This window comes from Belonocnema kinseyi, chromosome 10 (genome assembly GCF_010883055.1).
Source record: "Belonocnema kinseyi isolate 2016_QV_RU_SX_M_011 chromosome 10, B_treatae_v1, whole genome shotgun sequence".
NCBI classification, from domain to species: domain Eukaryota; kingdom Metazoa; phylum Arthropoda; class Insecta; order Hymenoptera; family Cynipidae; genus Belonocnema; species Belonocnema kinseyi.
Genome location: NC_046666.1, coordinates 83274808 through 83288980, shown reverse-complemented (window position 1 = coordinate 83288980; position 14173 = coordinate 83274808). Strand labels below are relative to the sequence as shown.

The 14173-nt window shown below is 31.8% G+C and overlaps 1 protein-coding gene across 1 annotated transcript; it reads right to left on the bottom strand.

The window, feature by feature from the left end:
- Window positions 1-9339: 9339 nt before the first annotated feature.
- Window positions 9340-10050, bottom strand: LOC117181233. The gene has a single exon (XM_033373797.1). The coding sequence runs from the start codon at window positions 10048-10050 to the stop codon at window positions 9340-9342; it is 711 nt and encodes a 236-aa protein (XP_033229688.1).
- Between the last annotated feature and the right edge of the window lie 4123 nt (window positions 10051-14173).

Sequence of the window (14173 nt, the reverse complement as noted above, 5' to 3'; positions counted from 1 at the left end):
GAATTTTCTTCAAGGATCGAAATATTTTAGTATTATACCATTCGCAATTAAGCCATTATTTGCCTTTCGTGGTGTAGCCGTGACTCACTGAGCGTGGAAGGGTGTAATGTGAGGAAAGGGGTGTATATCTTTAAGAGTTAAGATTGATCCAGAATAATTCTCGATTTTTACATTCTCGTCAGAGAAGATATTAGATTTATGGAAAATTCGTTCCCCCAGTTTTTGTCAATTGTCCACGTTTTTAGACCCCCTGAATCCGAAAAAACAGATTTTTCTTATTGTGTTTGATGCCTAATAACCAATTAAGTTTCTTTTGCGCATGTCAAATAAAATTTAAAATGATGTTTCGTACGCGTCTCGCTTGAATAAATACAATTTTGTATGCCAGATCTTGAATTTTTCTAAATTTCATTATGCACATTAATGTGACATTTATCTAAACCTTGAAGTAAAGAACGTGATAAATGAAATTCTGCAGAAAATTCGAATCAAATTTAGATAGAAGAAGAACCGAAATAAATATTGAAGTCACCCCCCCCCCCCCCCCCCCCATCTTGGAATACTCATCCCCAGTAATCTACCAAGAGTCCTAAACTCCTAGAGACTTCTCGCCTATATTTCTACTTTTTACAACCTCAGGCCTGACTGTTTCAAAGTATAGTTTCCCAAAAGATGTATGGGCTAGTTCATTACAGATTAGAGTCCCAAACATTTTCTACGCCACAGGCGTAAAATTGTCACATCTTACAACGAGTCGTCCCATCGCACATTAGTCTGGAATAGGAATTTACTGTTCATAATCGCCATTTTAGCTTTGTGAGTTCTTATCTCAAGAAAAAATACAGATAGAAACTCACTATCAGCCGGAATTATTGCACATGCATTCATAGAACATAATTAATTTAAATAATATTTAACTCAATTATTATAAACAATTTCTATAAACAAATTCTTTATAAACGTGTTTTTCTCATAGCTAAATTGATTTTTCTGAACAAAAGTGATTCACAATTGTCTTTAAAGCCATTTATATACTTTAAGCTTTATCAAACATAAAAAATATAGATTGTTTATAACAATTTAGTTAAACAAGTCTCTTAATGGGCCGTTTCCTCGTAGAAAAAATTTTTTTTCTTCAATAATTATTAGAGTGACATTTATTGCGGTGACTAACCAACGAAATTAAATAAAGAATAATTTATATGATTGTTATAAACAATTTTTTTTTAGCAAAACTATGATTTATTTTTTTACATGCAAAAAGGACGGTTTTCTACTGAAATTATCCGACAATAAACTAACAGTGATTCCAAAATTGGATATGGGACATTAAATAATAATTTGCGTAATTGTTAATAACAATTTCTGTAGAAAACTGTCCATAGCAATAACGCTGTACTTGCGTTTTTAGAAGTCACCTATCTTTCATTTGTTTTATGCAACTTCCTGAAAAATAAATGAGGAACAAGTGAAAATAAGGTGCAATAACGCTGTACTTGCGTATTCAGAAGTCACTTATCTTTCATTTGTTTTGTACATTACTTCATAAAAAACAAATGAAGAAACGGCCAATTAGGAGACTTGTTCAACTAAATTATTATAAACAATCTATACTGTTTATGTTTGATAAAGCTTAAAGTATATAAATGGCTTTAAAGACAATTGTGAATCACTTTTGTTCAAATAAATCAATTCAGCTATGAGAAAAACTCGTTTATAAAGAATTTGTTTATAGAAATGTTTATAAAAACAATAGTTGTTAACTCATGCTAATTTTTTTGTTACAAATTATGACTCTTATGAAAAATATTGGCAACTAGCGTGAAATAAACGATTTTTTCTATGATGAAAAAAAACTAATAAGAATTTGTTTATAAAAATTGTTTATAATTAAGTTCAATATTTTTTTAATTAATTATGCTTTATGAATACATGTGCAATAATTCCGGCTGATAGTGGGTTTCTATGTGTATTTTTTCTTGAGATAAAAATTCACAAAGCTAAAATGGTCAATTTTGTCACTATATTTGTTTATATATTGTTGCTCTGTGAAAAAAAATTTTAAAAAAGCAAACCACAATTCTCTTAAAAATTAATTTCTGAGCATTTCTAAAAAAAAAACTTTTAAATCGGTTAAGAAATACGACCTGTGGGCGATTATGAACAGTATAATCCGATTCCAGACCACTGTGCACCGTGCTCTAGATGCGCTAGCGACTATTTACTTGCAAAATACCGATATGCTTTACGCCTTCGGCATATTACAAATTTAAGATGGTTTATATTTATAAAGTCCATTGCCGTTTTTGAAGAACTAGCTTTTTTAAGAGTCTTAAGAGCCCATTAACATTTAACAAACAAATAAAAATGAACGTTTATAACAAAAAACGAATAGGTAATAGAAACTTTAAAATTACTCAATTTTATTATTTATTTGTCATGAAAATTATTCCGCTCTATTACAAATCTCAGAGATTATTTATTTGAAACTGGCAACGAGACTCTCTTAATTATTTTTTATAATACAAAGAGTTACTATTTTATCTAAAAGTAGCTAATGCCAATTTCTTAATGAAGCTTTACATTCTTGATGTAATAATTACCATATGATTTTATTAAAAATGGTTAATGATCTAACAGGTCAAAGTATGCCCATTCAAAAATGTGCACTAACTTATTTAAGTCCATTTGATTTTGACTTAAATTCGCATTATTAAAAGCTGACATTATTAAAACTTAAAATGACATTATTGAAAGAACGGTTGAATGCCATAGAAATCGGAACAATTTCACAGGTTTCGCAAAGACTTCGCATAGATTTAAAAGATTTTATAAACTCTTGTATTATTCGACAATTAAGATTTCAAAGATTTCGGGTCGATTTAAGAGACTGCATAAACACTTCAATCATTTTAAAAAGATTTCATGAAGGTTTTATTAATTTAATAAATATCACTGAATATTTCAAAAGTATTTCAAATAATTTGCGAAGACTTTTAAACAATTCACAAAAATGTCAATGATTTCCCAAAGATTTCAAAGATTTCGCAAATATTTCAGATAGATTCGAAAGATTTCAGATACCTTCCAAATATTTCACAATGATTTTTAGAGAATTTACCAGTATTTCACAAAGAATTAAACGATTTCCCAAAGAGTTCAAATATCTCAGAAAGATTTCAGGTAGATTTCAAAGATTGAACCAAAGATTTCAATAATTGCCTAATGATTTTGCAAAGATTTTGAGAGAATTCACTAATATTTTAGAAAGATTTCACAAAATTTTCAATGATTTCCCAATGACTTTAAAGATTTCACAAAGCTTACAAATATTTTACGAAGATTTAAAATAGATTTCAAAGATTGAACAAATAATTCCAATGACGTCCTAATGATTTTATAAAGATTTCAAACATTTCGGAAAGATTTAGGATATGTTTAGAAGATTGCACAGATATTTCCATTATTTTACAAAGACTTCTATTCTTTCACAAAGTTTTCAAAATTCTCAAAAATTTTAAACATTTTGAATAGATTTAAAAAAGTTATTTCTCAAAAATTTCACGAAGAATTTACAAAGGTTGCAATAATATCTCAAAGATTTTATTACCCACATAGATTCCAGATAGATTTCAAAGATTAAACAAAGCAAGAAAGAATTAAAAGGTTTCTATATGCTACGATCGGATGAGTTTAAGCAAAGATATTATTATCTTTGGTTTAAGCATTTTTTTTTACGAGTAGGCAAATCAAGACTTTAACCCTCCCTGGTCGATTTCTATGGGAGGCATTGGCCCCTGTGTCCCCTTGGCAAGGCTCCACCGCCTCTGAAGGACATTAGAATAGGAGGGGACTAGCCTCATGCTACCTAACTTGAGCGCGGGGATTGATCATAAAGTTACAAGGGGGAGTGTACCATGTTGGTTTGCAAAAGCAATAGAGGTTTAGCAATCCAAGATCTAGGTAGAACAGCCTGCTCGTTATTTAGATCCGGGAACGACATGCCTATTCTGCCGTGATTTGGAACAACACCGTTAACTGCGAATCGGATAAAGTCACCTGAAGCTATTAACAGTAGGCGGCTCAAGGGCCTTATCAAAAATGTAGTTAACGGTGTTCTTCCAAATCAAGGCAGTATTTCTCTCCTATTCGTATGGACATATCAAATACAAAGATTGACCATTTTTTTACGATATTGATTAAGTTCTAGTTGAATTTGCTTGGAATTTAAGAAAAATACATATATTACAAGATTTTTGTATCAGCTTTATTATCTAATGAAAATTATGTAAAATAATAATAATATTGATATTGAATAGCTTCTAATATATAGAATCTATTGAATTGAAGATCATACTCTAATTATTATTATATAAACTCCTTATCTTTAAAAAAACAATAATGAATTTAAATAACATGATCAAAATAATTAGGTACAATTATTCACAGTATTAATTATAAATTAATCAATAATTATATTATTCTAAGAACTGGAGATAATAAATAAAAAATTATCTTTATTATGATAACATTTTCTAGTTGAGAAAATCATTAAAGCCAAAGCTTAGTTAAATAATTAATTTTAAAGGAGTAGATTTGATACATTTTTCTTAATTTATTATGTATTATTGTTACTAACTCCGATCTTCTCTACCGACTTTATCAAATTGTACCCTGTTTTACCAAGTGAGTAGCAGGTAAGCCACCTTTTATTTTAGTTCCCGAAAAATAACAATAAGGCAAACAAGACGCGCTTTTGGATCTTTAATTTTAGTTCCCGGAAGGCTAAGGCAAACAGGCCGCGCTGCGGTAAGTCGGTCGAAATCAAATACACGGCATAAGCAATCTCCCACCTCATCTCTGCTACTACTGCATACACATACACGGTCGTAGCAGGGGGCTGGTGAGAGGGTGTTGTGCGTAAGGCTGCGAACGCGTCACTTGAGGTGAGGGTTAGGAACATAGTTTACTCCAGGTAATTTACTTGAATTTCTACAGTAATTTACCACGTGGTTTACGTCCGGAGTTGTCTACATTATGTAATCTAATGTAAATTACTTTGATATGGAACAGGCGAATATTTCGACGGCTGTGATTTGTCTGATCTGACATAAGTAGGGTAGGGGGGGGGGGGGCAGCGCCAACCAGTTAAGAATCAATGATTTTTTCAAAGTTAATAAGATGTAGAGTTTATCCATTTTTCTCTCAATTGAAATCATGCATTATTGTATATCATATTTTTCTAAGTATGAGTCCCATGAAATAAAGCAATGATTTAATAATTTAAGTATTTTTGACAAGCGATATTTCGTTGGCTTTGCCTCCCCACGTAGGGCAAAGCCGAATGAGTAATTTTTAACAAAAAAAGTGATAGCTGTGATTTAACCTAATATTCCGTGATATTCTGCTAGAGGCGGCCTACATGCACATTTTTCTACCTTGCCAATAAAAAAAAACCTGATGTACCGACCCTAGAGAATTAGAGCAACTTGTATCAAGTGTATTTTCAAATTCTTAAAAATATCACAGAATATGTGTGTGGATTTGTGAAATACTGAAAAAATGTTGAAACTTGCAACAATAATAATTTAAAAAAATTAAAAAAATTAAAGGATCCAGAATTAATATCCGTACATTTAAAAAAAGAATTACCTGCATTATTATATTTTCTTAAATATAATAATTTTGTCGAAAAATACAAAAGTTTAAAAAATAAAATTACAAACTTATAAATTTAAAAATGTAATAATTGTTAATACTTGTTAATATAGGTATATTTTTTATAAAAAATATTTTTCATTTGAACTAGCTATAGAATAATTATAAAAATCTCACAATTGATGAATATATTATTAGTTGGAATTAATTATGAGAAATATTTTAATTTTTAAAGTTTACTTGTGTATAAATAATAATTACACGCGACAAGTAAACTTGAAGAATTAGAATAAAATAAAATAGTTCATGAGGAATAGTTAATACGAGGGTGGATCAAATATAAACCGGAATTTTACAAATACTTTTCTTAGCCAATCGCAAGCACTCTCACAGTGTAGGTTCTTGTAATGTAGTGTATTAGGAGTGGGTAAAACGCTTGTTGAGCTGTTTGACTCATTCAGTTCGTCAGTACAGCTATGAGTGAGCAACAGGTTCCAGCGTGCGTTGCACAACGGGTTATAATAAAGTTTTTAATTAAAGAAGGCGTTAAACCGTGCGAAATTTTGACTCGATTGAAGGATCAGTATGGGGATGATACTCTGTCTAAAACTCGAGTGTTTGATTGAGCCACAAAGTTTAAGAGTGGACGAGAAAGTGTGGAAAATGTGAGTCATAATCGACGTCCAAGATCAAGTGTCTCTGGCGATAACATTGGTGCAGTTCGTAACCTTATTGAAAGTGACAGGCGGTTCACTATTCATGAAATCGCTTTACAGGTGGGCATTAGCCATGGAAGCGCTCAAACAATCATTAAAAATCATCTTGGTTTCAAAAAAATCTGTGCCCGATGGGCCCCGAAGTTATTGAACGAAGATCAAAAAAACATCCGTTTGCGAATCAGTAAGAGACATCTGAATCGATTTCAACGGGAGGGAGAGACTTTTTTGAAGAATATCGTGACATGTGATGAAACATGGATGCATCATTACACTCCCGAGTCCAAGATGGCGAGTAAAGAATGGCGAAGGAAAGACGAAGCCGGTCCTGTGAAAGCCAAAACCCGTTTCTCAGCCGGTAAGGTCCTCGCGACCGTCTTTTTCGACTACAGAGGAGTATTGCTCATTGATTTCCTACATGATCGACGTACGGTTAACGCTGCCTACTACTGCCAGCTGTTGAGGCAGCAAAAGCCGCTTACAGAAGCAAAAAACGCGGTAACCCCATCAGAAACGTCATCCTTCTTCATGACAATGCCAGGCCACATACGGCGGGTGAAACGAAACAAAAACTGGAGGATATGCATTGGGAAACCCTTGAGCATCCTTCATACAGCCCAGATTTGTCACCCTGTGACTATCATTTTTTTGCTATCATTTTTTATCATCTTTCTTGTGAAAGATGCACTTGGAGGATTGCGATTGGACAACGATCAAGATGTTGAGGAATTCGTGCGCAATTGGTTGATGACACGACCTCAAAGTTTCTACGAGCGAGGAATTAACAAGCTTCCAAACCGCTGGAAAAAATGTGTAGAGCGTGAAGGAGACTATGTAGAAAAATAATCAATAGTATTTTTGTATTGTTTTATAAATAAATAAATATTAAAAAAGAATTCCGGTTAATATTTGATTCACCCTCGTAAATAATTAACAAAGTCTGAAAAATTAGGTTATAAAATTGTTACTTTATCAACTAAACTATCAGCCAATTATTCAATTCAAACTTATATGTTTATTGCAGTAGTAGATATGGTACCATGGCTCATATTAGTACAAGAAACTTACTTTACTTACTGTTTGCGTCAATTTTGACGAACATAGATCAAATTAGTTTATTTCAAGGATTGGATACATAAAAGTACATTATAATAGCGAAATATACTATATTAAAGTTCGAAAAGAACTCAGTATAGGTACTTATTAATTGAATATCGCGTGTTAGAAGATTGCACAGCAAACTTTTTGAATGAAGATAAGAGATCGACGATTGTACGATAAAAATTCTGGTTAATCAGCGACTAAACCCTTGCACAGTTTAGGCAAATGAAAGAAAAAACATTTTTTGGCAGATTAACGCAACCCTCGTGATACCAGCTTTTGCATAATTGGCACTGAATCAATTTTTCACCTTGTAAAGATTCAGAGTGAGAACTAACGCAAGCGGGACAAATAACGTCTTCATTTTCCACTTCTTCCACTTTGAGAACGATTTTCTTACTTTTAGACCTTTTGAACTGTTTTACTTTCTGCATGCTTCTCAACAAATTTTTTAATTTGCCATCATTCTCATCACTCACTGCTTCTTTCTTGGTTTTTATCTTTGCTTTAGCTTCACTCTTCTTTACGTTCACAGTTTCCTTCTTAGTACATCTCTTTGTTTTAGGTTCGCTCTTTACTTTAATATTTTTATTTGCTTCTTTTAGGTTTTCAATGTACGGACAGGATGTCAGAATGACAGTTTCCCCTCTGTTCTTTGAAGGCTTTCTAGTGCTATTAGTATACTGTGCCTTCGGAATCGGCAATATCTCGGTAAGGACACCCCTGAGATGTTTGGGCTTGTCATTGGCTTGACTCGATTCCTGAGATGGTAGACTGAAGCTCTCTGTCAGATGATGCTCTTGTTTGCCTGACGTGGGAAACGATGTTGTGTCGCTAAGCATACATCTAAGATCTTTGTGTGCGTCAGCAGCTTGGCTAGAGTTCTGCAACGACACGATGACATTCTCTGGCAGTTGATGGTACTCAGTAGAGGAAGTGACTTTTTGCATTTCATTTGAGTCCGGAGATGCTGCATTTCATCTTTTAGGTTGCTCACTTGAGCATCTAACCGTTTGATGTGTTGCTGGCAGGGTGAATTTACACTGCAGGTGAACACGTTTTCCCTTTCGACCACTGGCTGTACGTCGTTTTTAATTTCAGAATTTTCCACCTGCGAATAATAAAGAAAAGATAGATAACTGGACAAATAACAATTTTTCGAAATTATATTTTTGAAGGCTTCCAGTAATTTAAGATACAATTGAATTTATCAATCAATATTAGAAATATGTAACAAAATATTTTTCGTTTTTCCTGCCTTTAAATTATCGAACACATCCATACTCACGTTAGCTGTGCCTTTTTCGCTAATTTGAGAATCCGGTGGAGTCATCTCTATATCAGTGGTGCTTGCAGGACTAAATTCGTCTTAAGTGAACACATCTCGGTTAAAAGGATAGATTCTTGCTACTTGGAATTCACTGATAGCATTTTTGGGCGTTGCTGCTTTCAAGTAGCTTTCCCCAAACACATGCGGAACATCGTTCAACGTAAGCACTTTTCCTGGGTGTGTTCTCAACCTTCTTAAGACAGATCTAGAGTGAAAAGAGCTGAAGGACTTCATGAAGCTGCGATTTAATGGCTGAAGTTTGTGTGATGTATGAGGAGGGAGACACAGTATGTGTACGTGGTTTTGTCTAGCCGCAAACAAAAATTGTAGATTTTTTGTGTGGCATGCATGTCCATCTAAAATTATCAGAACGGGATTTTCTTTGCTTGGCTTAGCGTATGCGAGGATATGTTCAAACCAAGTTGGATACAAGATATCAGTCTGCATCCAGCCAGAAGGATGAAAAACGATTTTAGTGCCTGGAGGACAATTTTCGGCAAATTTAGGATTGTACTTCACCCTAGGATATATCAGTTAACATGGTAAAAATTGACCAGCAGTATTGCAGCAAATTGCTGCGGTGACAGTAATACCACGTTCTGCAGAAGATATCATTCCCACTTGGTGTTTTCCTTTTAGGCTTATAACTTTCGGTTGTTTCTTTGGAACAACTGAAGTACCCGTTTCGTCCACGTTCCAGATATTATGGGGAGGAAATTCAAATTCAGTCATTAGTCCATCTAATAAATCGAAGAATTTGTTTGTTACAAACTTATTAAATCCGGCTGCTCTCGCAAAGGATGTGTTTTCAGGTGTTCTTAATGAAATCTCTGGATGTCTTTTCATGAATTTTTGGTACCAATCTCTTCCAGCAATTCCGATGGTTTTGCTAAAATTGTGAGGTATTCCTAACTCCTCAGCAAATTTAAAAAGAACTCGTCGTAACTTGTTTCGCGTGAGCCCAAAAAATTTGCTATCCATTATTCGAATATGTTCCACGAGTTCTTTTTCTGGATCTTCACTCAATGTTGGTCGATATTTACCAAGCTGAAGAAACTTTACTTGATCAAGCCCGCCGGCTTCTAACATTCTCTTCCACCTGGTTTTTAGAATTGAGGCCGGAATTGGGTACGTTTCAGAGGCTTTTGTGAAACTTAATTTCTTTTCTAAAACGCCTTTTAAAGCCTCTATCATGGAACACTCCTTCCATGATTTTACATTAGTTTTTCTTACGTAATTCCTCATCTTCGAAAATTATCCATTCTTTTTCTAATTTTGAAACGTAGCTTCCACCTTTCTTTCGGCACCAAGGATAAAAATCAGAAAAAATAATTCAGAAGGTTCATATACTATCCACAAATTTAATCATTTGTATTCAAAACGAACCATTTTCATAAATATTTAAGTAAAGTGGAAGTTCTGACATACTAGACTTAACAGTTCCTGTGGATTATGAGTCGCTGAATTTGAATCCGTTGTCAGAATTTCGACATCAGATCTCATTCCTTTTTCTAAGTTCAAATAGCATAGTTTTTTATCAGACTTGTCAATTCTTGTGGATTATGTGTCTCTAAATTTTGAGTCGAGTTCGGAATTATAAAAATAGTTCTTGTTTTTTTTAACTTGAAAAAACTTTTTTTCGTTGATTTTTCGTAATGTAAAATATGCCATTAAAAAATAAGCGCTTGTTATGCAAGTCTAACTGAAGATTCAGATTCAGCACAAACGAATGATTGTATGTATATTGTATAAAAGATATCGTCGGTCTGAATTGATTAACAAGCGCGTATTTTTTAATAAGATATTTTACATTACGAAAAATCAACAAAAAATATCTTTTTTGACGTTAGAAGAAAAACTAGAGCTGATTTTTTAAATTGCGACCTCGGCTTTGGATACAGCAACACAAAATCCATGAAGAATAGACTTCAATTGACTACTCTGGTCAGCCGGAACATTCATTTTATTTGCGGTGTTTTTTGGCGTGTTTTTTGAGGTTCGAAAAAATATTCAAGACCTGATGGCAGAATTCTAACCACGGATTCAAATTCATCTACTCAAAATAAATGGGAATTGGCTAGTTTGCAGGTCTACATTTCTACTTTTTCGTATGGCTGTGATTGTAAGGATGTCATAGTATTTTTTTATTTTAAGCTAATTTCAAGAAATTATTGACCGTTTAAATTAATTTCACATTTTTTAAACTACATTAAACTCGAAATCCGGCGTTTTCTTATCGAGTGTAAAAATATTCTTCTTGAATGACAATGTTTTAAAGGATCTAATAATTTGAAGCGCTACATTAAAAAAATTATAAAGTGATTTAATTATCATACTCGAAATAATTAACCAAGCACACTGCTGGCTGATTCAGTATTCTGCAGATTCTACGTATCCCCTATTCAATGAAAATTTGGAGGTTAGGTATTACGAGCGACTATTGACAATTTTAATGTATTTCAAATTATTAAACACCACATTAAATTCAAAACCCGGTGTCTACGTACCGCGTGTTAAAATGTTCTTATTCAATTAAAATATGTTAAATTATTTCAATAATTTAAAGAGCTGTGCAGACAAAATTATAAAAATTATGTAATTTTCATACAATAATTAAAAAAGCACACTGCTTGCTGATTTAGTATTCTGCAGATTCTACGTATCCCCTCTGCCAAGATAATTTGAAGGTTAGGAATTTCGAGCAATTATTGACATTTTAAATTTATTTAACATTTTTAAAAACCATATTTAACTCAAAATGCAATGTTTTCTTATCGTGTGTAAAACGTTTCTTGTCTAATGAAAATATGTTAACTTATCTAAAAATGTAAAAAGCTACACTGATAAAATTATAATAATTATGTAATTTCCATACTCACAATAATTTACAAAGCACACTTCTTTGTAATTCAGTATTCTGCAGGTTCTACACATCTCCTATGCATACAAAATTGAAGATTAGGTCTTCAAAAAACTTTTAGTATTAACATACGCACGTTTAACAGTATTTAACTTTGGAAAAATTAGTATTTTCCTACCTTTCACAATTTTTGTTTTGGTACATGTGTGGATTGAGAATAATAATATTGAATAGTTTCTACTTGCATGTAGCACAGAAGATAAGTAGCTGTTCTATATTACCGATCATTTATCGACCAAACATATGATAGATGTACCACCTAAGCACTTGTTAACTATTATTTTCATCGCGCTTGCCCCTCAGGCGAGAACTCTAATATTTACGATATTTAATATATTTTGGACTTACATTACGTTTAATTATTGTAACTATATAGTGTGATATTGTTTTACCTGTCAAAATATCCAATTTTCATACTATAAGTATTGCCATTAATGTAAAAAACTTTATATTTCAGTCAGCGAATCTTCCATTCTTTCGTCGCAAAAACTGTTTTCTGTATAATTTTTCTTTTATAACGTCAATTTTCAAGATTTTAGGAAGTAAAACTATCTCTATAATAAAATAGATTTATTTAATGCAAAGTAGAACTAAAATCGTCTAATAATAGCGATGTTATAAGCAAAATCACCTTTAGTCCACCGGTCGGCGCTCCCCCCCCCCCCCCTTACCCTACATGACCTCACCGTGTAGTTTGTGGACTGTGAACGTCTACTTGACGGTCATTCTGCAATTACTATTTAAAATTTTACAAATTAAGGCAAGATGAACAGGCAAAGTTTAAAGAAAAAATAATAAAGAAACAAATATCGGTAAACATTTATCAGTGATGACTACAATAATATCATTAACACTAATCAATAATTAGTGGTTAAAAAGTAAAATGATATGATCTCGAAATATTTTATGAATAAAGAGTAATTGTATGACAAATTAAACTTTCATTATTGTAAATTAATTGATTAATTACGAGTATCGTATAGGGGAAAAACAATATTGAAATTATATTTAAATTCTCATTGAAGTCCTACATCTAAACTTTAACAGTATTATTTTCTAAAAATGAAAAAAATGTTATTCACGGAAAAAGCAACTTATCTTGAAAGTTTTTTGAACGTTTACTATATTATAAACAATTCTTTCGAGTGTGAGTTAGCATATAATTGAAGTGTTATAATAAATATAACATATAATAATGATATAATACAATTGGAAAAATTAATAATAATTCAACACTATTTAATTGTATCAAGCATTTAAAGTTGGATATACTTTCAGCAGTATCATTTACTACTGTTAAATGCTTACCAATTGTTAAGTCTCGCAGGTAATGTTCGCTCTTTATCCATTCTGATGCGTTTGCTTGAAGGGGAGATGTCGAGATCCTAAATCGCGCAAAAAAGTTACGTGAATTCGCCGTGATGCAGTCCTAAATTTTTTGTCCTATAATTGTTTCATGCTCTTTGGTTTCAAACGTTTTATATTTTCGTAACTTTCAATTTTTAAATAAAGTAATGTTTTTCTTATTTCAATTATTATGAATGACCTAAAGTATAGCACTACGTCCTCATAAATGTTGTTCAGAGAAAATTTTGAAATTTGAATTATAATTTGCATTGGTGTATTTACTGTTTTTATAATATAATCATAGTAAATATTGTAAAAAACTAAAGAATGCAATATTAAATGCACTTTTATCATTTAAATTTTATTATGACTTTTATGATTAATTTTAAAGTGCGGCAAAAAATATGTGAACCATCCATACTCAATTTAAAGAACATTACGAAAAAATTTATCATGTTTAATTCAGAAAATACGACTCAAAAAATATTGTTACAAAAATAATAATTGAAACAAATTATATTTCTTTAAACAATCAAAAAAATTTTAATACATTTTTTATACACTATTCCGTCAGAAAATTAATTGTATGTCTTTTATTTTATTTCAATTTTCTTTAAGTTGTCGCCAAAAATGCTTGGGCAAATAAAACTTCTTTTAACATAGAGATTTGTTATAAATTAAAAGAAATGTATGAAAATTATGTATTTATTCAACAAAAAGTAGTTTAGGAAACCAATTTGAGAAAAAATTAGACAACTCTGGCTCAAGTTTGAGAAATTTTGTAAATAAAAAAATTAATTGTTTAAATAAATTATATAATGTTTTAAACAAAAATTAATTCTCCAAGAAATTGCGGACCATTAAATTTCAATCAGAAAATACGATTATTTCATATATTTTTTGGGATTAAAAATTCTTTAAATAATTTAAATTTATTTCAGCAATTTAACATTGTTGAAAAGCTATGGGAAATATTACAGTTGTCCATTAGTAACTATTGGTATAAAAACGACGATAGAAATTGCTAAATATTAATAATAACACGCAAAAATGAAGTTTTCTGGTTTTTGGGTCATATTTGGGGAGTTGCAGGGTTGAGGA

What these genes read in the sequence shown, in the direction of transcription:
- LOC117181233 (XM_033373797.1), bottom strand. Translation starts at nt 10,050, where the DNA reads ATGAGGAATTACGTAAGAAAAACTAATGTAAAATCATGGAAGGAGTGT.